At 40.2% G+C, this 27,948-nt stretch overlaps 4 protein-coding genes across 4 annotated transcripts in view; 2 read left to right on the plus strand and 2 right to left on the minus strand.

Annotated features, from left to right (window-relative positions):
* Positions 1 to 27,948, plus strand: part of LOC311044154 (mediator of RNA polymerase II transcription subunit 27-like) — a gene marked incomplete at its 5' end in the record, with an annotated part of 192,628 nt that overhangs the window by 105,542 nt on the left and 59,138 nt on the right. The gene's annotated exons all lie outside the window — the stretch shown is intronic.
* LOC311044507 (H-2 class II histocompatibility antigen, E-S beta chain-like) overlaps positions 1 to 27,948 on the minus strand; it is a 43,935-nt gene that overhangs the window by 15,146 nt on the left and 841 nt on the right. The window contains exons 2-3 of the mRNA XM_084056146.1: positions 27,633 to 27,716; positions 22,454 to 22,708 (exon numbers count right to left, since the gene is read on the minus strand). Of these exons, the coding sequence (XP_083912272.1) occupies positions 22,454 to 22,708; positions 27,633 to 27,699 (322 nt within the window). The 5' untranslated portion in view covers positions 27,700 to 27,716. The remainder of the gene's footprint in view (positions 1 to 22,453; positions 22,709 to 27,632; positions 27,717 to 27,948) is intronic.
* Positions 1,096 to 6,202, plus strand: LOC311044517 (uncharacterized protein). The gene is made up of 4 exons (XM_084056159.1): positions 1,096 to 1,204; positions 2,978 to 3,177; positions 5,054 to 5,135; positions 6,115 to 6,202. The coding sequence occupies exons 1-3, from the start codon at positions 1,125 to 1,127 to the stop codon at positions 5,131 to 5,133; spliced, it is 360 nt and encodes a 119-aa protein (XP_083912285.1). The 5' UTR covers positions 1,096 to 1,124; the 3' UTR covers positions 5,134 to 5,135; positions 6,115 to 6,202.
* LOC311043234 (H-2 class II histocompatibility antigen, E-Q beta chain-like) lies at positions 12,812 to 21,938 on the minus strand (the record flags this gene model as incomplete). The annotated part of the gene is made up of 7 exons (XM_084054410.1): positions 12,812 to 13,256; positions 14,416 to 14,472; positions 14,944 to 15,057; positions 15,340 to 15,407; positions 17,029 to 17,146; positions 20,153 to 20,319; positions 21,922 to 21,938. 6 exons carry the CDS (start codon positions 21,936 to 21,938, stop codon positions 14,435 to 14,437), a joined length of 522 nt encoding a protein of 173 aa, XP_083910536.1. The 3' UTR covers positions 12,812 to 13,256; positions 14,416 to 14,434.

Genomic DNA, 27,948 nt, shown 5'->3' on the forward strand with positions numbered 1-27,948 from the left:
CTACGACACTATATATGACACATTAGGAGTCCTACTAGTGGTTCTCACATGTTTTATTTGCAAGGACCCCCATAACTCTGAGAGTGTACAAATGGAACCAAATGGACCCGTAAATATCTGGTCACTTCAGAAGAGAAAACCCAAATAAAATGCTCTCCACTCCACTGGTCTACTCTGCACATATGTATTATTATGCAGGGTGACAAGGGGGTGTGGTCTCTGAAGACCATATTCACACGGCGGCCATTTTATTATGAAGTTAATGAAATGCCACCCCGTTTCTTCAATGCAAAATGACAAAATGTCCACCATGTGAATATGCTCTATTATTTCCAATTCCATAGTGTAAAATAATACCTGTCAGAGTTCCATAGTTTTTGTGTCTAAAAAATCGTGTGTGTGTGTGTGTGTGTGTGTGTGTGTGTGTGTGTGTGTGTGTGCGTGTGTGTGTTTGTGTACTACTGACAGCTAGGAAACTCCTTAAACTTTAATTTCACTTCCTGATTCACTAAGCAGCCAATCAGGATCACTCTTTTATTAAACAGCAGCAGTTAGAGAGAGAGACACACACACGCACACACACACACACACACACACGCACACGCACACGCACACGCACACACACACACACACACACACACACACACACACACACACACACACACACACACACACACACAGACAGACAGACAGACAGACAGACAGACAGACAGACAGACAGACAGACAGACAGTTCTTGTCACAGGATCTCTCACAGGATGTGTGTGTGTGTGTGTGTGTGTGTGTGTGTGTGTGTGTGTGCGTGCGTGCGTGCGTGCGTGAGTGCGTGCGTGCGTGCGTGCGTGCGTGCGTGTGTGTGCGTGTGCGCACGTGTGCGTGCGTGCGAGCGAGCGAGTGAGTAGTAAGTAAAAAATTAGTATTTTCTTCCACCAGGCGGCTCTCTCTCACATACGTTGCCTCATCATCATACGTCATGACGTCAGCACGTACGTTTACGCTCTGCGTCATTCAAGATGGCGGCGCCCGTGGAGGTGGTTCTGGTGTCGCTTGGTGAGAGGTTTCCTTCATCAAACATCAACCCTCTGCACGCGCTGGCCGACAGGAAGAGCTTTAATGTGTTGTTTATGAACACCTCCTCCTCCTCCTCCCCCTCCTCCTCCTCCTCCTCGCACCTCCTGCTGTTTTCTTCCTCTGGGAGTCAAAGGTAAACAAACATGTCAACAAGCAGTGTAGCCATGGGTCACGTGACGCTTGTCTGTCGCGAGCGTCATGGCAGAATTTCAACCTGGTATTTGTACTTTCTCCATTAACAGTCCGTACATCTACATAAACGTTCATATTTTTAATATAAAGTGTTTACCTCATGGCCATGGATGTTACAACTATGTACGGGTCCTTATAAGTACCCGTATCTTCAGTATTGTTCAATAAAAAGCATTTTAATCAGATCGGTGGCCATTTTCTCATCGAGTTATAATTTATCAGAGTGCAGTACACCTCCCAACCGATAGGTGCGCGTTGTTGAAAGTACATCGAGAAAATGGCCACCAATCGGATTAAAATGCTTTTTTATTAAACAATACGGAAGATACGGGTACTTCTGAGGGCCCGTACATAATGTTAACATCCGTGGCCATGAGGTCAGCACTTTATATTGTAAATGTGAACGTTTATGTAGATGTACGGGTTGTAAATGGAGAAAGAGACAAAACCAGGTTGAAGTTCCTTCATGACTGTCATGATAAGACTGTCATGTGTCAGAGCCATATAGTCAACAAGCAGCAGTGGTGATCCTGTGAGAGAAATAAGTAACCAGACAGTGGTGTAAAGTAACTAAGTACATTTACTCGAGTGTGTACTTAAGTTCAATTTTGAGGTATTTGTACTTTACTTGAGTATTTCCAATTTTCAGTACTTTACCTTCTACTCCATTACATCTAGAGGCAAATATTGTACTTTTACTCCAGGACAATTATTTGAAAACTTTGTAGTTACTAGTTAGTATGTAGATTTTGATTACAAAACATGCATTAACCACTTCAGCCCCTATATACATTTCGTCCATTTGAAATATCGAGACGCATTGTGAGCTTGTAGATCTGCTATTTTCAAAAGATTGAAATGGGACATTCTGCATAATGAGTACTTTCTACTTTTGGTACTTTGAGTACATTTTGATACCAATACTTTTGTACTTTTACTCAAGTACACTTTGAATTCTGGACTTTAACTTGTTAGGGCACGGTCACACCACACTTTTTTTTCAATGCAAACGCGTGGATTCTAGTGAAAGATGTGCAAGACCATGAATCCACTCATTTGCATTGACAAAGCATTTGGCAGATTCCACCCCAGAGGTAAAATAAAAGTGTGGTGTGACCGTGCCCTAACAATTGGAGTACTTTTTCCACCACCAAGCAGTGGTGATTCTGAGAGACAAATAAGCAACCAACCAGGACTATGAAAATAAGTTACTAATGTAGTTTATAGACCACATGAGACATTTAAACCTACACACTGTATACATCTGCTGTTTTCAAAACAAATGTTGAAATAAAATGTGTAATATTGTAAACATTGTAACAACACAAATGTAGTATATGGGGCTCCCTGGCACTAAACATGTTCAGATGAAGTACGTTTGAGTAGGAAGCAACTGTCTTTAGTTGCTATAAACAACACAAGATGTCTGGAATTTAAATATATTGTTATACATATTGTAGAGCTATTGAGATATTTGGCATACATATTGAGATATGTGCATCGCACAGACCCAGAATAATGTCAAATAAAAACATAAGTGTTTAAATTAATTATTTTCTGTTTTACAGATGGTGGCAAACAAACATGGAGAAAATATTGGATATAAAAGCCTTATTTTTGCTATTTATTTATTTATTTAAATGTTTAATGTTTAATGGTAATGGAGGAAAAGGTTATAAATAATGGTGATACTGATGTGTTTTTTCTGCTCTAGTAAAAGAAGCATCTTCATCTGTGTGCATCTGAGGAGCTCTGAGGAGGAGGAGGATGATGATGAGGATGATGAAGGGGCGCTCAGACTCCACTCCAGTGGGTTGTTCCTCAGACATCACCGGATCTCCAACCGGAGCCGTGGCTCCGCCCACCTGGTGGCCACGCCCTTACCTTCACCTTCATCTCTGGAGATGTCCGGAGGTACAGTGTGTTATTGTTATTATATTGTTGTTGTTGTTGTTGTTGTTAATATAGTTTTTAGGACGAATACAAGAACTCTCGCTCCCAAAACACGCTCGTCCCGGGGTCAAATCCAGTGACCTCGGAACGGTCGCCACCAAGTATTTCTAAACGTATTTGAAAACTTTAGTTACTAGTTACTTTGCAGAAATACATTATTATATTATAAAACATGCATTAACTACTTCAGCCCTATTTAATACTGTACCTAGGCTATTTGAAAATAGCAGATCTACAAGCTCACAACGCATCGCGATGCGACGCGTTGTGAGCTTGTAGATCTGCTATTTTCAAACATTTTAGTACTTTTACTTTTGGTACTTTTAAGTTTATTTTGATGCCAATACTTTTGTACTTTTACTCAAGTAACATTTTGAACACAGGCCTTTTACGTGTAACAGAGTATTTTTATATTATGGTATTGCTACTTTTACTTCAGTAAAATATCTGAGTACTTCTTCCACCACTGACTGTCTAAACCTAACCTTATTCCTAACCTTAACCTCAGTAAAACTATGTCTAAACCTAACCTTATTCCTAACCTTAACCTCAGTAAAACTATGTCTAAACCTAACCTTATTCCTAAACGTAACCTCAGTAAAACTATGTCTAACCTAACCTTATTCCTAACCTTAACCTCAGTAAAACTATGTCTAAACCTAACCTTATTCCTAACCTTAACCTCAGTAAAACTATGTCTAAACCTAACCTTATTCCTAACCTTAACCTCAGTAAAACTATGTCTAAACCTAACCTTATTCCTAACCGTAACCTCAGTAAAACTATGTCTAAACCTAACCTTATTCCTAACCATAACCTCAGTAAAACTATGTCTAAACCTAACCTTATTCCTAACCTTAACCTCAGTAAAACTATGTCTAAACCTAACCTTATTCCTAACCTTAACCTCAGCAAAACTATGTCTAAACCTAACCTTATTCCTAACCTTAACCTCAGTAAAACTATGTCTAAACCTAACCTTATTCCTAACCTTAACCTCAGTAAAACTATGTCTAAACCTAACCTTATTCCTAACCTTAACCTCAGTAAAACTATGTCTAAACCTAACCTTATTCCTAACCTTAACCTCAGTAAAACTATGTCTAAACCTAACCTTATTCCTAACCGTAACCTCAGTAAAACTATGTCTAAACCTAACCTTATTCCTAACCTTAACCTCAGTAAAACTATGTCTAAACCTAACCTTATTCCTAACCTTAACCTCAGTAAAACTATGTCTAAACCTAACCTTATTCCTAACCTTAACCTCAGTAAAACTATGTCTAAACCTAACCTTATTCCTAACCTTAACCTCAGTAAAACTATGTCTAAACCTAACCTTATTCCTAACCTTAATCTCAGTAAAACTATGTCTAAACCTAACCTTATTCCTAACCTTAACCTCAGTAAAACTATGTCTAAACCTAACCTTATTCTAAACATAACCTCAGTAAAACTATGTCTAAACCTAACCTTATTCCTAACCTTAACCTCAGTAAAACTATGTCTAAACCTAACCTTATTCCTAACCTTAATCTCAGTAAAACTATGTCTAAACCTAACCTTAGTACTTTTTTTTGTACTTAAAGTACATTCTGACACCAATACCTTTGTACTTTTACTCAAGTCAATTTTGAATTCCGGACTTTTACTTGTAACAGAGTTTTTCTATATTGCAGTATTGATACTTTTACTTAAGTAAGAAATGTGAGTACTGTTTCCACCTGCTTTTCACACAGTTAAACAGCTCAAAATAGTGATTCTGCCATAACTCACAGACATGTCATGTCTGTCTGTCTGTCTGTCTGTCTGTCTGTCTGTCTGTCTGTCTCTCCAGTGGTCTCTCTCTATAAGGTGGTTTTAGGAACAGGCAGCAGACACACTCTCATGAGGGACGGGTCAGGATTTAATTCATAAATGTAAGTTTATTCATCCTGGCGCTTCGTTCACTATTTCAGGAATAAATGGTTTTGTACAAAATGTTAACTATAAAGATAACAATGAGGCCATTTATCCACATTGATGAATTGTCTATTCTTATATTCTGTATTGCATATTATTCTTTGCATATATATTATTCTATACCTGCATATAAAGGATATGCGTGTGACATCATCATCAAACCCGGAAATTATGCAGGAATGCCTACTGAGTGTCAAAAAAATACTTTCTGGCCTTGACAGCCCATGCATCCAAACAGAAAAGTCATATCTGATTGCATTAAACAACATTAAACAATGTTAAACTCACTTTGCATGTCGCTTTGCCACACGATGTGCCATTCACTTTAAGCATGCGCATATCCTCTATTATTCCGTGGCTTTGAAATGACACTGAGGTCATTCTGATCCTGTGAGGCCAACCGCTCCACCACTCTGTCCTCACAAATAATCCTTTGAATATATATATATTTTTATGTAATTTCTTTTTTACTCAAATCTGTCCTTCTGGGGGTCCCTGGAACTAAATATTTTGAGATGGGGGTCCCTGGAACTAAATATTTTGAGTTGGGGGTCCACGGCCTAATACATATCATTCTGGGGGTCCTTGACATGAAAAAGGTTGAGAACCACTGATATAAAAACATACGTTTTTTGTTCTAAACGGTTAGGTTTTAGAAGACATTTTGTAGAATATATATTCATAGATTTGCACACATTTTCCTGATTTTTCAAAAAATAGCAGACATAAAATAGCAGATCTGCTATTTTTGAATAGTCCAAAGAAATCTAAAATGACACTGTTCTAAGACAACTGTGTGTGTGTGTGTGTGTGTGTGTGTGTGTGTGTGTGTGTGTGTGTGTGTGTGTGTGTGTGTGTGTGTGTGTGTGTGTGTGTGTGTGTGTGTGTGTGTGTGTGTGTGTGTGTGTGTGTGTGTGTGTGTGTGTGTGTGTGTAGGCGAGTGTAAGACTCCTACAAATCAGTCATGAATGAGATGAAGAAGTCTCAGTACGGAGGACCAGACTACCAGGTCACCTGTCTGTCTGTCTGTCTGCCTTCCTGTCTGTCTGTCTTCCAGGAGGGACCCAACAGTCTGATAAATGAGGATGAGTTCTTCGATGCTGTGGAAGCAGCTCTGGACCGACAGGATAAGATAGAAGAACAGGTGACATCATTATGATTACTGTCTGTCTGTCTGTCTGTCTGTCTGTCTGTCTGTCTCTGTCTCTCTCTCTCTATTGTGCACTAACATTGTAACATCAGAGTTACAGACCTGTAAGGGTCCATTTGGTTCCTATCAATCATTTAGCTTGGAACCCCCCTGGAACCCTCTCAAGGACCCCTGGGGGTCCCCGGAACGCACCTTGAGAACCCCCGGTTTAAAGTTGGGATTTCAGAGGGAATCCCTGAGCGGTGGATGTGCCTCTGGGTCCTAGAGGGGGTCGGTGTGTTTGGAGAGAATCCACGTTATAAAGTTGAATCGTTTAAAAGAGGAAATTAAAAATCAGCAGAAGAATGAACGTTTAGCCTTTTTAATTTTGATATTTTGTCAAAGGAATGGACATACTTTGTATATTTCTATGTTGTACATCGGAAGTGTTATTATTTGCACTAAATGTAATGCAATTTGACAATGTTCTGTAAATTAAAAATTGCTACAAGAAAAGAAAAAGTGAACTATGTGTAACCGTTTATTTGAATATAGTTTGACCACATGAAACCTGTATACATCTGTTATTTGAGAATAGCAGATCTACAAGCTCACAACTCGTCAGGTTTTTTCGGGGTTGTTTTTCTTTTTATTTCGGGTTTAATTTGGTTATTTCGGTCCAAAAAAATGTACTCCTTGAAGTGGAGTAGTATATGGATGCATATTTATAGCAGAAAGAGCTTCACATTTAACTATAGCCATACATACTCATTCAATTCTGAACCGATTCTTAAAATAAATAAATCTCTATTAGCTGTGAAGGGAAGGGTCAAATACCTTTTTTCACAATGTGCACTGATAAAAAAATCACTGTAACAGAGATGAGCAATAAAGAAAGAGTATGCACTGTGCAATGTGAAAGCTTTATTTTATGCTTCTTAATATCAACAACACAATAACAGTTAGTGATCCAGACCCTGTGTAAGCAAGTGTAAGCAAAAGCAAGCTGTGTTACAAACACAATAACAAGTGATCCATACAGTATAAACTTAAGCAAGCTGTGTGTTTCAACCCTAACAAGTAGTGATCCAGTATATTCTCTTTTGTTCTGTTTGCATACAGGACACAAACCATCACTGACCAAGGATTGTTAACTGTAAGCTATAATATCCCATACAAAGGCAATACAGAAACAGTCAACATGATGAACATGATATCTGTGAAATATGAACTGTATTCTGTATGATGCTTACATTTTAGATGTTGTGTCTTCTGGATTTATTGGCAGAAAAGTCCTTAATCAAAATCCAATTTGCGGAGGACGTCACTCTCGAATGACATTAGAGTCAGACTGTTTAGCCTGTATTGTCCCATTGTGGATCTCAGTCTATTCTTTATTAGTGCCAGCTTAGAGAAACTGCGCTCACCACTTGCATTAGTCACAGGTAATGTCAGGTAAAGCCTAAAAGCAATGTCCACATTTGGGAAGTAGGACTACAGTTTTTTTTCCCTCAGAGACTGGAAAAGCTCTATTGCAGAAGAAGTATCATCACTGCTGATGTATTGTTTGTATTGGACAACCTCTTCCACAAAGTTTAACTCCAAGTCTGTTGAATATCTCCTCTGGAGATCAGCTGCTTTATTGCACAGCTCTTGTGCAGACAGAGCAGCGATATTGTTCAGGAAGCCAAAAGTGTTGCTGAGGTCATTATATGACTTATACCTGCGATCTAGTTCTGCAATTAACCTATCCATAACAGTCACATATACACCAGAGGAGAACTTTTCTCTGCCTGATAAGTTAACCTCATGTGCTGTGGACTCATCCACTTGAACTGTACGTTTTCTTTGTCTATCTATGTCTGCTTTGTAAAGTGTTGAGACTGTTGGAGACATCATTTTATCTTGGGCCTCAAACACATCAAAGTTATCTCACAAGCCTCAACGATCGGACTAAATCAACTGCATTACACAGGTCCAGACGCACAGCCTGTAAAGCCTCACTTGTAGTCCCAAAACGCTGGAGAATACAATTCCACATATTACACAGAAAAGCAACCTCCAGTTTGTTCATTGTTTTGTAAAGTGACATTGCTTCTTTTGGAGTTGGAGCGTTTTGTTTGTTGTTATCAGCAATGCTCTTAAGTGAGTCTTGAATATTTGCATAATTTCTGCACAGTGTCTGTGTGGCTTGTGCGTGTGCAGCCCATCTGGTGTCAGAGAGAGATGTCAGTGTTTCAATGCGTTTGTTTTCATTGGCCTGTAAATCCTGCAGTTACAACTGTCCTTCTAGCTGTTGACTTGGAACAGAAGTTGAACACATTTTGAAAGAAGTTGAAAAAAATCATCTGTCTCTAAGCAGCAGTTGACGCTGCTGACACCAACCAGATTCAGTGTGTGCGCTGCGCACGGGACCCATTCAATTAGTGGATTTATCTCTTTGATGCGAGCTTGTAAACCTTTATAAACTCCTGACATATTTGCAGCATTATCGTAGCATTGTCCCCTGCAATTGCCTATGTCAATATCCATCTCCTCTAAAACAGTGATCACGGACTCACACAGAGCCTCCCCTGTGTGGCTTTGTATAGGAAGACATTGTGAAACATCAGGGGTTGAATCAAGGCTAATTGAGAAGTATTTGGCCATTTTAACTTCACTGATGATATCTGACAGCACCCGATCACCCATCAGCTGAATAAGTTCTTCACATATGGTGGAGGAAAGATAAGAGGGGGTACCTGATCCAGCATTACCATATTTTTCTATGTGTGACTTCAAAAATGGGTCAAACTCACCTATTACCTCAAGGATGCCCAAGTCATTTCCATTGTCAGGTCTGCCAATTATTTCACTTGTGCCCCGGAAAGCCATTCCCCGCTCTTACAACAATCTGACAACTAGCACTACTCTCCTCAGTACATCTGTCCAGTATGTATACTGCGACTCCAGCTGTTTTCTCAGTTCAGTGTCAATTACTCCAATATCTGATGCACGTCTAATGTATGTTAACATGGCCTTCCTGTGGCTGTCACTGTTCTCATGTTTGGGTCATTTTTCCGAGGCACGTTTCCAGTCACTCCAGCCGGTTTTAAACGGGCATTGTCCATTTCCATCATCACAAAACAGTCGGCAAGCAAAACAATAAATTGAACCAGTGGACGGGGAATAAAGAAGCCATTCTCTGGACACCAGCTCGCCGTTTTGGAGCTCACGTTTGAAAAAAGATTTTGAGAAAAATCTCTTTTGCTCCTTATATCCACCGCCTTATTTTGACATGACTCGGGCCCCATCTTTATCCAGTATGATTGAACTCTGTCATCAACTTTACCCCAACCAGCAGGATAACTGTTGTAGGAATCCTCCGTTGTTTGGGCCGGCTGGGCCGCCGCAACAGGCAGTGTAACTTCTTGCGCTGCTGCTGGTGCCCGACCCTCTGCTTCAGACTGTGGTGACTGGGTATATGAGGGCCCTGGCTCAGAAGCCTCTTCCAGCAGGTTTCTGCCTTTATCTAGGTTCACCCCCACCTAAATGGTAAATGATCATTGGGGCATTTATATAGTATAGCGCTTTTATCCAAAGAGCTTTAATGTGCATTATTATTTAAGCTACATTTACCCATTCATTCACACACACACACACACACACACACACACACACACACACACACACACACACACACACACACACACACACACACACACACACACACACATTCAGTCACACACACCGTGTCCACACCCGACCAAAACAAACCATGCAAGGCACCAACCTGCTCATTGGGAGCACTGGGACTTGTTGTTCCCAGCAGTTCTACCTCCTCATCACTAGAGTTATTGGGGTCTGGGGCCTCATGTTGTGTCACTGCTTCAGATGGTACAGCTGCGCTAGCAGCAGACGCTGTAACTGGTCTGAAGAATCCCGTGAGTTTCTTCATTTTGCTCAGTGTCTCCTTTTTACGCTCTTCTTTTTCAATGTTCTTTTTTCTTTTTTGTGCTCCACTGTCAAACAACCTCCTGTTATCCGCCATGGTGATGATGATCACAACAAGGTCACAATCACAACAGAACACTGACAGACAGATGTCCCGCCAGGATGACAGGTGAACTGCAACTGACCTCACCTCCAGACCTGTCCCCTTGCGTAATCTGCGCGTCTTCATTGGCTGGACTGGGATCAATCAGCCAATGGAGCAAGTTGCTGATGCCTGGGTGGGGCTAGAGCGGATCCATCTATGAATCCAATCTATGGATTCACCAATCCATAGATTGGTGAAGCAATAGGAAGCGGCGCTGGAATCCAGCGCCTGGGTTTGGATCCGCCCTTCAAGACCATCATCGATTGGGCTCGTTCTTTCAGTCTACTGGTCGTTCTGAAGTAGACTAGCCTGTGGTAGTTTGTCTGTAAACCATCTATACAGTTAGACTCTCATAGACATATTTTATGATTCTGACATTTTCAATCTACGAGAGTTGTAGCTTCTATCCTCCCATTTCCAACTGGACTTTCAGCCCCTAGCCCGTAGGGTGTCCAAACATGTATAAATGCAAAATAAAAGGTGCTTACCCTCTTGCCCCAAATGTTAACTCACTCTACAGGGTTCTAGTGCAATGTAATAATCCATATTTTTCGATAAAGCAGTGTTTTAATCCCGTCTGTGTGTCCCCCCCCCCCCCTCGTTTACTTCCTGTTTACATTTAGTGTAATTCTGGATGTGCTTCGTCACTACTGACCATTGGGACAGAATCGACCACAGACGGGATTAAAACACTTATTTATCGAAAAACATGATGCCCTGTTTCTGGATGTGCTCACTGCTCAATGTATCATTTTATTGAGAAATCCATAGAAGAGCACAGACCGGGCGCTACTGTATATTTTAAGAAATGATCATTATTTTCTTTTCAAAATGACAAAGATAAATCTTTAATAAGATATATGTGTCTGTCATCACCAGACTGCAGTTGTTGAGCGCTGTTAATAGACAGTCTTGTGATGACAGCTGTGTTTTTACCGTCTTAATACGTTGCTGTGTGGACAGAGATATGTTTGTAAACGGGGCCGTGTAGATCTTAACCAAAAGGAAAAAAGCAACGTTTATTTAATATTCATAATGTCATAATGTATATCTGAAAAGTAACTAGTAACTAAAGTTTTCAAATAATTGTAGTGGAGTAAAAGTATAATATTTGCCTCTGAGATGTAGTGGAGTAAAAGTAGAAAGTAGAAGTATTGTAAATTGTAAATAGTGGGTTTGGTGTGACCTTGTGGAAGTCAAAGTAACACAATGTGACACAATGTTTCTCCTTCTTTTATTGATATTCAAACCAAGCAAATGAAACCCACAATCTAACGGCTAAACTTCAAACCATTCATGGTCAGGGGTGCAGATCCCAGGGAGAAAGAGGAGACATGTCTGACACAATAAAGCATTTAGAAATAAATGATATAATTTAAAATACATATTTCAAGGTTTTGTTTTTGCCAACCGTGTGTCCTGATCATCAACAACTACCAAATAAATACATCCACAAGCTTCATCATCTTCATCATCATCACTTGTCCACAGAGCTGTTAACTAGTTTAATGAGTGAAGTTCAGCCAATATGAACGATAGAAACACAACAGTGGAGCTGAACAATGGAAAGATAAATAATACTGACCAAGGAATATCTAAACTGTCTGAATTAGACACTTATTTTGTTCTTTACTTTAGTAAAGTTTGCACGACCTTTCTGTTATTGTTGACATTAGTTTGTTTCATTGAAAATGGATTTGGTGTTTATTTCATGCTAAATGTCAGACAAACTGTAATCATTGTGAACATTATTAGTTTGTTTAAAATCCAAGCGTTAGCTCTATGTTGGTGATATTATTGATGTTCCCCCATAAGATCTGCTCCCCTGCTCATGATTACATAATCATTACATTACAGTCATTTAGCAGACACTTTTAACCAAAGCGACTTACAATAAGTGCATTCAACATAGGTAGGCAAGAAAACTACTAATCACCAGAAGTCTGAAGTGCTTTCTCTTCTAAAACAAGCAACTAAGATCATACCTAGAGCTAAGGTAAAAGTGCAATATATCAGCTTCCTACTTTCTTAAACAGATGAGACACATAGAGAAATCAAATGAGCAAGAGCTAAAACAAATAAGTGATGATTACATATAAATCATTGCTTATATAAATGATTGCATGTCATCAGTGTTTCCCATTAATTTCCTAGACTATGGCAGCCCACCATTGTCTAATTTGGGTGGACCATTCACCTCAGACCCCTAGAGGATCAGGTCCACCCATCACCTCAGACCATCCTAGAGGATTAGGTCCACCCATCACAGGGACTGTTGTCATAATGATCGTAACACATTAATTATCACACATTATAAATGATTACATAATAAATGACTTATGGTCAATTATAAAATAATAAAACCTTTTTTACAAACATGGCTGACTGACTTCAATATAGTGTAGAACTGAAATATTATGTTTGTGTTTTCTGACGACAGAAACTATACAAAGTCATTTGATGAGCCGCCCACACTAATTAGGACTCCCTCTTCCTTTGGTGTGTTGCCCAGGTGGCGCCTAAACCCTGACCTTTAACCTCACTAAAACTATGTCTATAAACTTAACCCTAATCTTAACCTTACCTCAAAACCATGTCGACCTGAGCGAAACACTGGGAAACGGCACACTAATTATCGTTAGCCTTGGCTAGCCAATTACCATTTTTAATTGTTTAAAAGACACATCTGTGGAAAAAGGTTGATGATGACATCATTGCGCTGCTATTATGATTATTTAAAAGGTTGATGATGTCATCATTGTGCTGCTGCTATGATTATTTAAAAGCTGAATGAACACACATGTATTGCCTCCTCTCTCCACCAGGGGGCAGCGATGACTCTCTGCTTCTCTGAAAACACACCCAGGTGTTCTGTGAAAAGACAATAAACCAATAAGAATCAGAATGTATTAACTGTGTGAACATGTTAACACTTTAGAATAACCCTACCTTATAACAGTGAATTAATCATTCCCAAATGATTAGTTAATGTGTTATTCATGACTTGTTAAATGTTTGTTAGTGGTTAATGATTTAATGATTTAAAACTATGCTATGAATAGTTAATAGATCATGAACAAGTTATTAGTAAACTAGTTAAAAACCTAACCTCCCAGCAGCCTCCCTGCAACTACAGTAACCATCAAAGTAGAAACAACTCAGTCCATTCAAGCAACATTTGACCAATACTTTGTCAATAGTGTATCTTAGTAGGAAGGGCAGCTCAGTTGGTAGAACACTCTCCTTTGGACCACAAGGTTCTGTCTTTGATCCTGATAGTGATGGAATGATCAGTGTTTTCAATGAACTGAATCATTGGGTTCAGTTCACTGAAATGTTGTGTTCAATGAACTGAATCATTGGGTTCAGTTCACTGAAATGTTGTGTTCAATGAACTGAATCATTGGGTTCAGTTCACTGAAATGTTGTGTTCAATGAACTGAATCATTGGGTTCAGTTTACTGAAATGTTGTGTTCAAATGATTGGTTCAGACTTTGGCTGCATTGTGTCGTCTCTTCACTTCCTGACTGAATCACCTATCTTAAAATGTTTTTCAAAATAGTAAAAAATGGCAAAAAAGTGTAGGGAGAAGGGGTGAGGCGGTGTGCAAGATAGGGCCACTAAAGTACTGTACCGTAACTTTCTCTCAGGCTATGGGATCTAAACTCATGTACCTTAACGCCGTCTCAGGCTATGGGATCTAAACTCATGCAGGCTGTCACACTGCTGTCATGTAAAACATGTTCATTGATGATGAATGGTATACCCCCCCCCCCCCACACCACATTGTCATCAGTGTTGTCTGATACAACAAATCATTTGATTATTACATTTGATTATTAGATTAATCATTATAATAAATGAAGCAGAAGACACATGATAATGTGAATCCACGCGACCAGGATGGTTTACCAGGCTAGTTGTTTCACTTCTTACACAAGCATGTTGTTTTGTGTATGTTTTACAGTTTTATACTTTTATACATAAAACAAAAAAATTAAGTTTAGTAAAAAGAAAGAGGGAGTGAACCTGGGTGTGTGGGAGGAGTCTAAAGATCGTCATTGGTTGTCGGCACCAGAATACGACCTGATAGAAGAAGAAGAGAGACAGTTAAAACAGACACACAAATAAATCCTATGTATGTATTGTGTGTATTTCTCAATGAAATGCATAAATATGCACACAACACAATAACACAACAACACAACAACATTAGGGTTCAGTCATCAGAACTAATGTGAACATTTGACTCTTATTTAGGACTAAATGTAACACTGATGTATTAAAGCTAAATGTGACAACATAGAACACACTTTGACCTCTAACTAGGTCGTGTAAACAGGTCTAAACCGGTTCAGGTTCTAAACCAATATAAACCAGTTTAGGTTGTGGCTTTACATGTTTGTTTGTTTGTTTGTTTGCATTTCTGTGAGGGTTCCACATGTCATGTGATCCTCTGTTGATCTGACCTCATTTCTTCCACTGGTAGTATAATAATTAATGAAACATGTTAATTAAACATTTTAATTATACATGTTAATTAAACACGTTAATCACCTCGTTTCTTCCACTGGAAGTAGATGAATCCAGACAGGAACATGACCAGACCCAGAACCAGACCTGATGCTCCCATGGCCACCTTGTTCTTCACTGACTCTGGCGTGGAGAAATCTGACAATACAAATATTATATTAATTATATTATATTACATTATACTATATTATATTACATTATACTATATTATATTATATTATATTATATTATATTATATTATATTATATTATATCATATCATATTCAGACCTTTATAATTGATGATTATCTGCAGACATTAGTAAACTAAGCTGATCGATGTTTTTACGTTCAGCAAAACAAATATACCTTCAGGTACAAATAGAGAATAATCCTTTAACCCTTAAAACAGAGTGTAGTGTAAAACATTACAGTAACTGACCCCAGTCCATCTTGATAGGTGCGGTCAGGCTGGGATGTTCCACCATGCATGTGATCTTCTCTCCTGATCTGTATCACACACACACACACACACACACACACACACACACACACACACACACACACACACACACACACACACACACACACACACACACACACACACACACACACACACACACACTACAATTAGGCACCATCGCATTAGACCGTTATAGGCAATAAGATAAGTTTATAATATATATTTTCATGATATTTAAAATAATCATGAAGTAGAATGTGTGTCCATGTGGATCTGCTCAGAGCTGAAGCGGCCCCTCCTCCCCGCCCGGTCTGGCAGTGAGTGAGCAGCTGTTAATTAACACTAACATTAGGACAGATTGTGAAAGTAGCCGATCTACACGCTGAAACGTATATTATACTTTATAAATATTATATATTATATAATATTTATTTTTTTTGGAAAAAAAACAGTTTGACTATGTTTGTGTAGGAGTGTGAATGCCCCGCTGGGCTCTCCTCCGTTCTAGTGTTTATTGTGTATTCCACTATTCCCTCCCCATTGCAGAAAAAAATAGGAAGGCAAGAGGCAGAAGAAACTTAGTAATGAGATACACACGTTATAGCGTATTCCTGTGTGTGTATTCATGTATAACCACCTGATTCGGATGCTATCAATGCATAGAATGGGAGATTATCACGTTCTATCAGACCATTGAATGGGCGAAGTAGGCGACCTACTAGCTACCCCGCGATTTATCAGACCATTCATTGGGCGTAATCAGGAGCTACTGACCTACCGACGGAGATGACTTAAATAGTTCAGTTTCGGTTTTGGTTTTGGTTGTTTCGGTTTCGGACCATGACGGAGGCGTGCAGTCTCAGGCGAGCTGGAGCCCCGCGACGGGCCACCGAAGGAGCTAAGGCGACTGAGTTTCCGTCCTGAGCGGTGCGACGCTCGCCTGTGCCTACTCAGCGCCGTTCGAGTTATGTACCGATACGGACAGAATCGTAAATATTGTTGTGGGGACTGCTCCGCCTCCATCGGTAGGTCAGCAGCTCCTGATTACGCCCAATGAATGGTCTGACAAATCGCGGGGTAGACGGTAGCTCGCCTACTTCGCCCATTCAATGGTCTGATAAAACGTGATAATCTCCCATTCAATGCATTGATAGCATTCGAAGCCGGTGGTATAACACGCTCGCGAGCGGGTCTCTGTGTGCGTTCGTCATGCTTGCACGACGACGAGCTTGCTGCGTGGTTGTGTCTGGAGTAGACTGGTGATAAACATGGTAGGGACTCGGGAGGAATCGTGTGTGTGTGTGTGTGTGTGTGTGTGTGTGTGTGTGTGTGTGTGTGTGTGTGTGTGTGTGTGTGTGTTTGACTTAATATTAGCCTACCAATTAATGGGCCATTTTCAGCAAGTGAGTAACACATGTTTTATTTTTAAAGAATATATGTATAGGTGTCTATTACGTGTGTATTTCTATGTGTAGGTGTCTGTTAGGTGTGTATACCTGGGTGTGTACTCCAGGTAGGAGTGGTACTGGTAGTACCAGTAGAGGTGTGTATTTCTATGTGTAGGTGTCTGTTAGGTGTGTACCTGGGTGTGTACTCCAGGTAGGAGTGGTACTGGTAGTACCAGTAGAGGTGTGTATTTCTATGTATAGGTGTCTGTTAGGTGTGTACCTGGGTGTGTACTCCAGGTAGGAGTGGTACTGGTAGTACCAGTCTCCATCAGACACATCGGCATAGGAGAGACCAGAGGTCAAAGGTTCTTGACCTCTCCACCAGGTCACCAGGATCACTTTAGGATAGAAGTCGTAGCTGCTGCACCTCAGCATGTGAGTGTGTTCACCACGACGAGGGGGAGTCTCTGACTTCAGTCTCACTTTGGGCTCCACTGGATAAATAATGATTATTATTACTCTCCGCAGGAGAGTATTGTTTTCACTTTCTAAATATGACACACCGATTGGTCAAGCCTCACGTGACACGTGACAATACGGTGAAATACTGTATAAATACATGGCATCACTTTGACAGTGTCTGTGCCACTGTCAAAGTGAGGTAAGACAGGAACCATCACGAAATGGCTGCATGGCTGATACATAATTGGCAGATAGGACAGATAGGACACTTATATAGACAGGAGGGATATGACACTTACACAGACGGATAGGACACTTACAGTACACAGACAGGACGGATAGGACACTTATACAGACAGGACGGATAGGACACTTATACAGACAGGACGGATAGAACACTTACACAGACAGGACGGATAGGACACTTACATAGACAGGAGGGATATGACACTTACACAGACAGGACGGATAGGACACTTACAGTATACAGACAGGACGGATAGGACACTTACAGTATACAGACAGGACGGATAGGACACTTATACAGACAGGAGGGATAGGACACTTACACAGACAGGAGGGATAGGAGACATTTGAAATTTCAAGATGGTGGCAATTTTTCACTTATACAGACAGGACGGATCGGACACTTATACAGACAGGATGGATAGGACAGTTAGAACATAAGAATTAGAACATTCCCAACATTCCCAACACAAGTCTGGTAAGAGTGAGGTAAGACAGGAACAATCACGAAATGGTTGAGAAATGGCGGATACTGTAACAATTGGATAGGACACTTACACAGACAGGACGGATAGGACACTTACACAGACAGGACGGATAGGACACTTACATAGACAGGACGGATAGGACACTTATACAGATACAACATTCCCAACAGCGGAGAGTTGTGCTCCGAGGAGCACTTTTTCTAGTTATTATTATTATTACCCTTATTATTATTACTTTACATATACCAGTCAGAGGAACATGTCATTATCATGAATAATTGTTTATCATCCAAATGAGATCCAAATGATCCAGAAAGCTGAAAAACACTTGGTCTTCAACCAGCCAAAATGTTCACGTTTCCCGGCTCTCCCCCGTTCTCCTCTCCCTCCATTGGCTCCCAGTTGCTGCCCCACAGAGTACTAAACACTGATGTTGGCCTACAAAGCAACCAAAGGTATGACACCCCCATATCTTCAAGCCTGATCCAACCCTACAACCCCTCCCTCTCACTCAGATCAGCTAACACAGGGAAGCTGTCAGAACTAAAACACAACGCTCTACACGTCCTAGACTCTTCTCTCTTCTCTAAAACACCCTGGACAACGCTCCACACGTCCTAGACTCTTCTCCCTTCTCTAAAACACCCTGGACAACGCTCCAAATGTAGGCCTCACTCACACAGTTAAAACACTTGTTTTATGGCGGCCTTATGCCTTACGTGAGGCATAAGGCCATTTCAATTCCTTTCCTATGGAAGTCACATGTTTTGACAAAACTGACTTGCCTTAGAGGAGGGGGGGGGGGTAAAGCTAGAGAGCGGCCAAGCAAGTCAGTTTTATCAAACCAAGTGACTTCCATAGGGAATGAATTGAAAAACACACTGGACAACGTCCCACACGTCCTAGACGCTTCTCTTTTCTCTAAAACACCCTGGACAACGTCCCACACGTCCTAGACTCTTCTCCCTTCTCTAAAACACCCTGGACAACATCCCACACGTCCTAGACTCTTCTCTTTTCTCTAAAACACCCTGGACAACGCTCCACACGTCCTAGACTCTTCTCCCTTCTCTAAAACACCCTGGACAAGTGCTTTACATGAACAAAAATAAACCAAGCAATAGCATTTCATGAAAATAGTAGAAACAAACAAAACAACACAACACACATAATCCTGTAAAATATTACTAAAGTGATTAAAAACATACAAAACAAACTAGTAAAGACAATAATTAAATATAAAATCAGGGTAAATGAAGTGTATAGAGGTGTGTTTTAGCCTGCATGGTTCTTTTTAAAGTTCATTTAAAAACATTAATCCTGGTGTCTCTATTTTAGGAAGGTCATTATATGTAGGTGAAAACACTCAGAAATAGATCTATATGTTTCATTTATACTCTGTGTACGATGATGACACCACATGTTGTGAGCTTGTAGATCTGCTATTTCCACTGTGTGACAGCGTGTTAGGATATAGTATAAATCAAGAGGATCTGAAATGTTTCTCAGAATATTAACCCATTCAATCCGGGAACGCATCTGTGTCATTTAAGATTTATTTGGCTATTCAAAAATAGCAGATATACAAGCTCATAGCGCGGCACCGAGTGCCGCGCTATGAGCTTGTAGATCTGCTATTTTTTTTTAAATCATGAAAATATGTGTAACTCTTTAGATATATATATATTTTTTAAGCAAACATTTGTCAAATATTTCGTTCCAGGGACCCCCAGAGTTACAAATGTTCACGTTACGTTGCACAAATGATCACGTTTTTAAAAAAAAAGCAGATCTACAAGCTCATTGTGCGGCACTCGGTGCCGCGCTATGAGCTTGTAGATCTGCTATTTTTGAATAGCTAAAGAAATCTAAAATGACAGAGACGCGTCCCCGGATTGAATGTGTTAAGGAATGTTTTTTTTTTTTTTTAGAGAGGGATAGGGAAAGTAGTCTGACAGGAAATGGGGAGAGAGATGGGGGGTGACACGCAGCAAAGGTTGTCGGGAACGGGAGTCGAACCCGCGACACGCTGTCAGGCTGTGCCAGGCCCGGACCGTCACGCTACGGCCCAGACCAAGGGATGTTTTATAATCATTATCAGATCAATATTAACACCATTAATCATCTCTGAATAAAATGATTTATTATGATGTCATGTTATAGTTTATGAGGTGATGAGTGTTGAGTGCTGCTCTGAGATCAGCTCACCTCTCTTGTTCAGAACAGAGGAGTAGTAGGTCTCAGTGTTGTGTTTGCAGAATGCCTCTCGTTCTGCTCTCCATGCAGCCAGTTCTGTAGGATCTTTATTGATGCGCTCTGCGTTCTTCACACCAAACTCAGTGTATCCAACCCACTGATCTACTCTACTGTCCCACCTGAGGAACTCATCACCATCGAAATTCATTGACTTTATGTACTGTATGTCCTTCAGCTCACTGGAGTTAAACACACAGCGGGCAGCCGTATAGAACACGTATCCATCTGGAAATACAGTACACAATTAAAAATGTCATTAATGTTCAGTTTTTTATCAGTTTTTTATAATATCAACACTAGGCTAACTGCCCCCTATCGGCCAAATATGTCACTACATAAAGTCTAAAATAGGTGTGTGTGTGTGTGTGTGTGTGTGTGTGTGTGTGTGTGTGTGTGTGTGTGTGTGTGTGTGTGTGTGTGTGTGTGTGTGTGATCCACAGCCACAGAGTAATAGGAGGAAGGCGGGGCTACCAGCAGCCAGTGGTGTGGAAAAAAGTACTCAAATGTTTTACTTAAGTAAAAGTATCAATTCTGTAACATAGAAATACTTTGTTACAAGTAAAAGTCCAGAATTCAAAATGTACTTGAGTAAAAGTAAGTATTGGTATGAAAATATACTTAAAGTACCAAAAGTAAAAGTACTCATTGTGCAGAAAGTCCCTTTCAAGTTGTCAAGTTTTCAAATGTATGAACTGGAAACTGGAAAGACTCAAGTATCGTACAAATACCTCAAAATTGTACTTAAGTACAGTACTCAGTTACTTTCCAACACTGCTAGCAGCCCACACACTGACTACAGCTCAGTATGAGAGACGAGGGAGCGTCTTCAGGTGAATAGACCCCTTAACGTCACACTGATAAGAACCAGTATGCGTGCAACCAGTATGCGCTCAATGAAACATTCTATCAGGTCTCTAGGACGCGCCTCATCCAGCCAACACACAAGAGGGGGTTGGGGTTAGACGTTAGAGGGGGTTGGGGTTGGGGTTAGAGGTTAGAGGGGGTTGGGGTTAGAGGTTAGAGGGGGTTGGGGTTAGAGGTTAGAGGGGGAGGGGGTGTGCTGAAACCAGCGCACCCCAAAACAACAGGTTGAGAATTGATTGTGTGAAACAATCACCTGTGCGTCCTGTCTCAATGTTGGTAAACACATAATTGGTCTATGGGACAAGTGATTAAGAACCATTGGAAGCTAATTAAATAACAATAGAATAGTTAATGAGTGGGGCGGGGCCACTCAACCCCCCTCCTCCCCAAAGCTACATTATTAACATACTATATAGCCTACGTTAGTGTGTGTGTTCATGTATGATAAACATACTATATAGTGTGTGTGTGTGTGTGTGTGTGTGTGTGTGTGTGTGTGTGTGTGTGTGTGTGTGTGTGCGTGCGTGCGTGCGTGCGTGCGTGCGTGCGTGCGTGCGTGCGTGCGTGCGTGCGTGCGTGCGTGCGTGCGCGCGTGTGTGTGTGTTCATGTATGTAAAACATACTATATAGTCTACGTTAGTGTGTGTGTCTCATGTATTCCCCGTCTAGCGTACATGTGAAACTCAGAGGTCACTCATTATCACATGTAAAAGACTATTAAAGTCCACATTCTTGCTGCCCCCCCCCCAGCCTCTCCTCCTGCATCTACATAGTTGTACCATCTACACCTCACCTACAGCTCAGGCTGTACAGAGCAGATACTAATGCATAGATTTGTACATTAAACATTAAAGCACCTTGAGCACATATTCATGTTTACTAAAAATACATATTATTTAGAAAATATGTCACCATAAAAAACATAAATGCTTAATATACATGCTTAACCCATTTAGCACAGCACTCTGTGACGCGCTATGTGCTTGTAGATCTGCTATTTTTGAAAAATCATGAAAGTTTGCACAAATCTTTGAATATATATAATTATACATACTTTTAAAGCAAACATTTGTAACTCAAATATTTGCTTCTGGGGATTCTACACATGTCTTCTAAATCCTAACAGTTTAAAAAGAAAAAAAAACATATGTTGCTATAATATCAGTGGTTCTCAAACTTTTTTCATGATTTCCCCCCCCCAAAATAGCAGATCTAGCGGGGCACTCTGTGCTGCGCTATGAGCTTGTAGATCTGCTATTTTTGAACACCCACAGAAATCTAAAATGACAGATATGTGTTCCTGGATTGAATGGGTTAAACATTTTCATTAATGTTAAATATATTCAACAGTTTTAGTTAATAACTATTGTGTTCATAGTATTCATGTACCTTTCACTGGTGGTTTCTTCAAGGCAGTGAGAATGGTGTCCAGCTGGACTTTGCAGAACTGCTGATCACCCACAGCTCTTTCATAAGATGCTGGGAAGGTCATGTGATCTACAAACGGAGGCTGAGGCTCCACCCACTTCCCTTTGTTGTAGTCTGCGTAGAACATCACTTCACCATCCAGTGCATACATGAACTCTTTATATGAGTCTTTAACTGTGTCTGAACAGCCAAGGACTTTAATCTGCTCATGGAACACTGGAGATAAAACAAAGATGACATTAAATTCAACAACAAACTACTTCTTCATCATCATCATCATCATCATCATCATCACCATCATCATCATCATCATCATCATCATCATCATCATCATCATGTTAAACAGTCATGTTTGGTTCTAAAGGTGAATATTAGAAGTATCTTCCTGTCAAACATTTTATTCAACAGATTTAAATGTTTTTATAATATTATGAAACAGATTCATAATGATTTATTTCAGGATGTGAACATAACATTATATAATATAATGTAATATTATATTATATTGTATTATATTATATTATATTATATACAGTGGTAGAAAAAATACTAAAATATTTTACCTAAGTAAAAGTATCAATACTGCAATTTAGAAATCGCCTACTCTGTTACAAATATAAGTCCAGAATTTTCTATTTACTTGTGTAAAAGTACATACGTATTGGTATCAAAATGTACTTAAAGTACCAAAAGTAGAAAGTACTATATGCAGTATAGTATATATATATAGTATAATTTCACAAGTTTTAAAATGTATGAAAATCTTTTGAAAATAGCAGATCTACAAGCGACACATGGTGAGCTTGTAGATCTGCTATTTTCTAATGGTCTAAATGAATATAGGGCTGAAGTGTATGTTTTGTAATCAAAATCTACAAAGTAACTAGTAACTAAAGTTTTCAAATAATTGTAGTGGAGTAAAAGTATAATATTTGCCTCTGAAATGTAGTGGAGTAGAAGTAAAAATAGTGAAAATTGTACATAAGTACAGTACTTGAGTAAATTGTTGAACATATGGAAATGTATTAGAAAGTATTTTATGTTGAACAGCTCACTTTAGGATAAAGGCTTTAAATTATTTCATCACTTGATTTTCCTAAAGAAAGAATATGATATTGACTGACAGGTTGAAATGACTGCTGAGGTGTACTGGAAGACTTGCAGCAGAAAGAGACCTTTTGTGGTTTGTCCCAAGATTTGATAGATTTAATGCAAAATGTATTTAACCTGATGTTATTAATGATTTAATTTTCTCATGTATTTAACCTGATGTTATTAATGGTTTAATATATCATTGCTGATTATATGCATATAATTGCATTTACTGAATTATGCTCAAGTATAAGACACATATTGGGGGAAATGTAACCCCTCAGTATGCCCATATATGGCCATGCTGATAATGTAGGAGCAAAGTAAGCGTTTTTTGTGTGTATGGGTGGCTGTTGAAAAAGGCACAAAAAGCCACATACACACACACTGACTTCTAAGAATCACGCCTACGTGCACACATATACACACACACACATGTCTGGGGAGCTTCCTTTAGACCGTATTACCGCATATAGGGGCTCACACCAGAGCATCACAGAGAGGCTGAGGGAGACTGAGGGAGACTGAGGGAGGCTGAGGGAGGCTGAGGGAGGCTGAGGGAGGCTGAGGGAGACTGGAGACTGAGGGAGGCTGAGGGAGACTGAGGGAGGCTGAGGGAGGCTGAGGGAGGCTGAGGGAGACTGAGGGAGACTGAGGGAGGCTGAGGGAGGCTGAGGGAGGCTGAGGGAGACTGGAGACTGAGGGAGGCTGAGGGAGACTGAGGGAGGCTGAGGGAGGCTGAGGGAGACTGAGGGAGACTGAGGGAGGCTGAGGGAGACTGAGGGAGGCTGAGGGAGACTGAGGGAGGCTGAGGGAGGCTGAGGGAGGCTGAGGGAGGCTGAGGGAGACTGAGGGAGGCTGAGGGAGGCTGAGGGAGACTGAGGGAGGCTGAGGGAGGCTGAGGGAGACTGAGGGAGGCTGAGGGAGACTGAGGGAGGCTGAGGGAGGCTGAGGGAGGCTGAGGGAGGCTGAGGGAGACTGAGGGAGACTGAGGGAGGCTGAGGGAGACTGAGGGAGGCTGAGGGAGGCGCGAGGAGGCTTTTGGACACAGAGAGGCTTTTGGACACAGAGAGGCTTTTGGACACAGGGGGCCCTTTGGGCCCTTTGGGCTCTTAGGTTTTTGGGGTTTCTTCTCCTGCACCTTATTCAGATGTTAAACAGTCATGGCTCCACATGGAGGAAGGTAAAAAAAAATACTTAAATTAAAAAAGGGAAATTACTCTATTTTGAGATGAAACCTATTTGGTGTTTATTAATAATGATTATAACTATAACTATAACTAATAATTTATATTAATAATTGGTATTATACATTTTTGGAACTACCACATTTAGACTGGCCTGTATTTCAGGCTGAATGAGAATGAGAACCTCCTCCTTTTTAATCTAAATAATAAATGAGTTTAGGACTAGCCTAAATTAAGGCATTTGTAAATCTGACCTGACAGACATGAAACATTCCTAGATTTCATTTATATTTGTATTTTGTATTGTTAAATACACATCTGTAATCCCACTATGAACTGAGCAAATAAAGGGAAGCTTTTAATCTTCCAAAGAGCCTCATTTTCTGAGTTAGTGCTATAGAGATAAATAGACTAGGTTTCTTCTGAAGGACATCACCTGATACATTACTGATATAATACACACCTCATTCAGGTAGAGATCTGTATCTGATGCAATGTTTGATGCAGTGACTGGTTTTGAAATGACTGGTTTTGCAATGACTTTATGCTATGATTATGTGCAGTGGTTTTGCATGATGGTATCCTCGTATAATTTGAGTAACCTCTGTTTGTAGTCGTCTCATGGTGACGCTGCCCGGTTCCCCTCACTGGCTGGAGAATTTGCTCTGATTTTGCACACAGCCATTGACCATTACCATCTGACCTTAACTGCGAAGTCCCTTTTTCACTTTCATCAAATCTCAGCTTCTTATTAGCGTTTATGTGTCAAACATTGGGAGATAACGTTGCCAGGTTTTGCGCGTGAAACAAGCAGCAAGGTCTATGAAAACAAGGCTGAACGTAACGAGCCCTAGCAACAAGGCTATCGGAAACCACGCAACAGGACGTGCAATAACCCTAAGTGTGCAACTACTTTCGCCTGCGCCCTTCACCGGGTATGGTCTAGTAAATGTAAATATGGTTTGCATGGTTTGGCTCGCTATCCCTGTGTGACTAGACTTATAGGACCAATAGAAATTCCAAGTTGTAGGCATAGGATGTGAGTGGGTTTTGATAGGATGAGCATCAGTGCATTTCTCTAGACGGAGGAGTAGGACAGGTTGGTTCATTAGAGTCTTTTGAGTATTTTAACTGGTACAAGTGACATATAAGTGGACACTGAACGGTTGGTGGTCAAGTTGACATTTCTTCTGAAGCAGGCCAGTAGATTAAAGAGGTCCCTCTGTCCTCTGCTCTTCTTATAACTGTGATATCTCCAGGTCCATGTTGTGTCTTAAGTCAGGGACTGGACTACTGGGGGAGGTTTAGTTGTTAAGGGGTCTACGGATGGTGACCAGACTTAGACCAGAAATTAGCCGTAAATTCCCTGAAGGCCACAGGCCTGCTAACGGGGTCGAGATTACTCTGAAATCACCATGGTGACAATATGTTGTTTCTCCGTCGCCACGGGTAAAATGCAGTTTTTTATACGTTTTTATAATTGACGCTTCTGTGTATAACCTGTTCAAAAGGTTCCTGAGGTTCTGGATCTCCTGTCTGTAATCACACCGCTCCCAACAAGGGTTTGGTCCGGTTCTTTTAAAATGTACTTAAATAAATAGTAATAAATGGTGCATTTATATAGCGCTTTTATCCAAAGCGCTTTACATTGATTGTTAACCCATTCACACACACATTCATACACCGATGGCGGAGGAAACCATGCAAGGCACCAACCTGCTCATCGGGAGCAATTAGGGGTTCAGCGTCTTGCTCAAGGACACTTCAACACTAACTCTAGGGGAGCTCCCCAGCCCGGGATCGAACTGGGAACCTTGCGGTTTTCCAGTTCACTCTACCTGGCCCCTACTTAGATACTTTACACCACCGATAATATAATATAATGAAAGGTTAGAATCAGCATGTGTGCGCGTGTGTGTGCGCGCGCGCGTGCGTGCGTGCGTGCGTGCGTGCGTGCGTGCGTGCGTGAGTGCGTGCGTGTGTGTGCGTGTGCGTGTGTGTGTGTGTGTGTGCGTGTGTGTGTGTGTATGCGTGTGTGTGTGCGTGCACGTGCGTCTGTGTTATTAGTGTGTATTGTTCATAAGTCAAGTATAAGTCCAGAATTTTTTATTTACTTGAGTAAAAGTACAAAAGTATTGGTATCAAAATGTACTTAAAGTACCAAAAGTAGAAAGTACTCATTATGCAGAATGTCCCATTTCATAAGTTTTTAAATGTATAAAGATATTTAGAAAATAGCAGATCTACAAGCTCACAATGTGTCGCATCGCGACGCATTGTGAGCTTGTAGATTTTATAATGGTCTAAATGTATATAGGGCTGAAATGAATGTTTTAATAATATAATATAATATAATGAAAGGTTAGAATCAGCATGTGTGCCCATGTGTGTGCGTGTGTTGGCGTGTGCGTGTGTGTGTGCGTGTGTGTGTGCGTGTGTGTGTGCGTGTGTGTGTGTGTGTGTGTGTGTGTGTGTGTGTGTGTGTGTCCAGGTTGCACAGTGTAAAATAATTGATCCAAAGCCTGTTGGTTCGGGCCTTGAGGCTGAATAATAACACTATGAATAAACTGTATGTATATTTGATATATCAATATAACAGTATGTTATTCAGTATATAATCAACAGACATAATGTTTATTTATAATAATAACAATGTAGCTAATATTTCATATATCAAAAGATATATAGAATGTATGTATAACAATATAAATATACTATATGTTGTAATAATATAAATATAAAAATATAAATATACATGTATTATATATAACAAGAGTACATATATGAATGAATATTTTATATAATAAGCGTAGATGTATATCAGTATCTTTAATATAATAACATAAATATAATGTACTTACTTCCTGGGATCGCTTTGACATGAAGTACAGAGGAGAGGATGAGGAGGGTGGCTGTAATCTTCATCATCACTGATCAGAACTGAACTGAATTTAGCAGATGAGAATAAACAGATGAGCAGGGAATCATAGCTACATATTGACATGTTGGTTAGGGTTAGGGTTACCCTGCTAACCCTAACCTCTTGGCCACGTTTATGGCCAAGAGTAATTCTTTTACTAAAAACTAAGGGTTGGAATGGATTCAGGACCCCTAAAAAAACCTATAATTAGACATCCCACAAGTTCATTTTGGACAATTTGAATTGTTCCAGGTTTT

The sequence above is a fragment of the Gymnoscopelus microlampas genome (genome assembly GCF_963454915.1).
Source record: "Gymnoscopelus microlampas genome assembly, chromosome: 4".
Taxonomy (NCBI): Eukaryota; Metazoa; Chordata; class Actinopteri; order Myctophiformes; family Myctophidae; genus Gymnoscopelus; species Gymnoscopelus microlampas.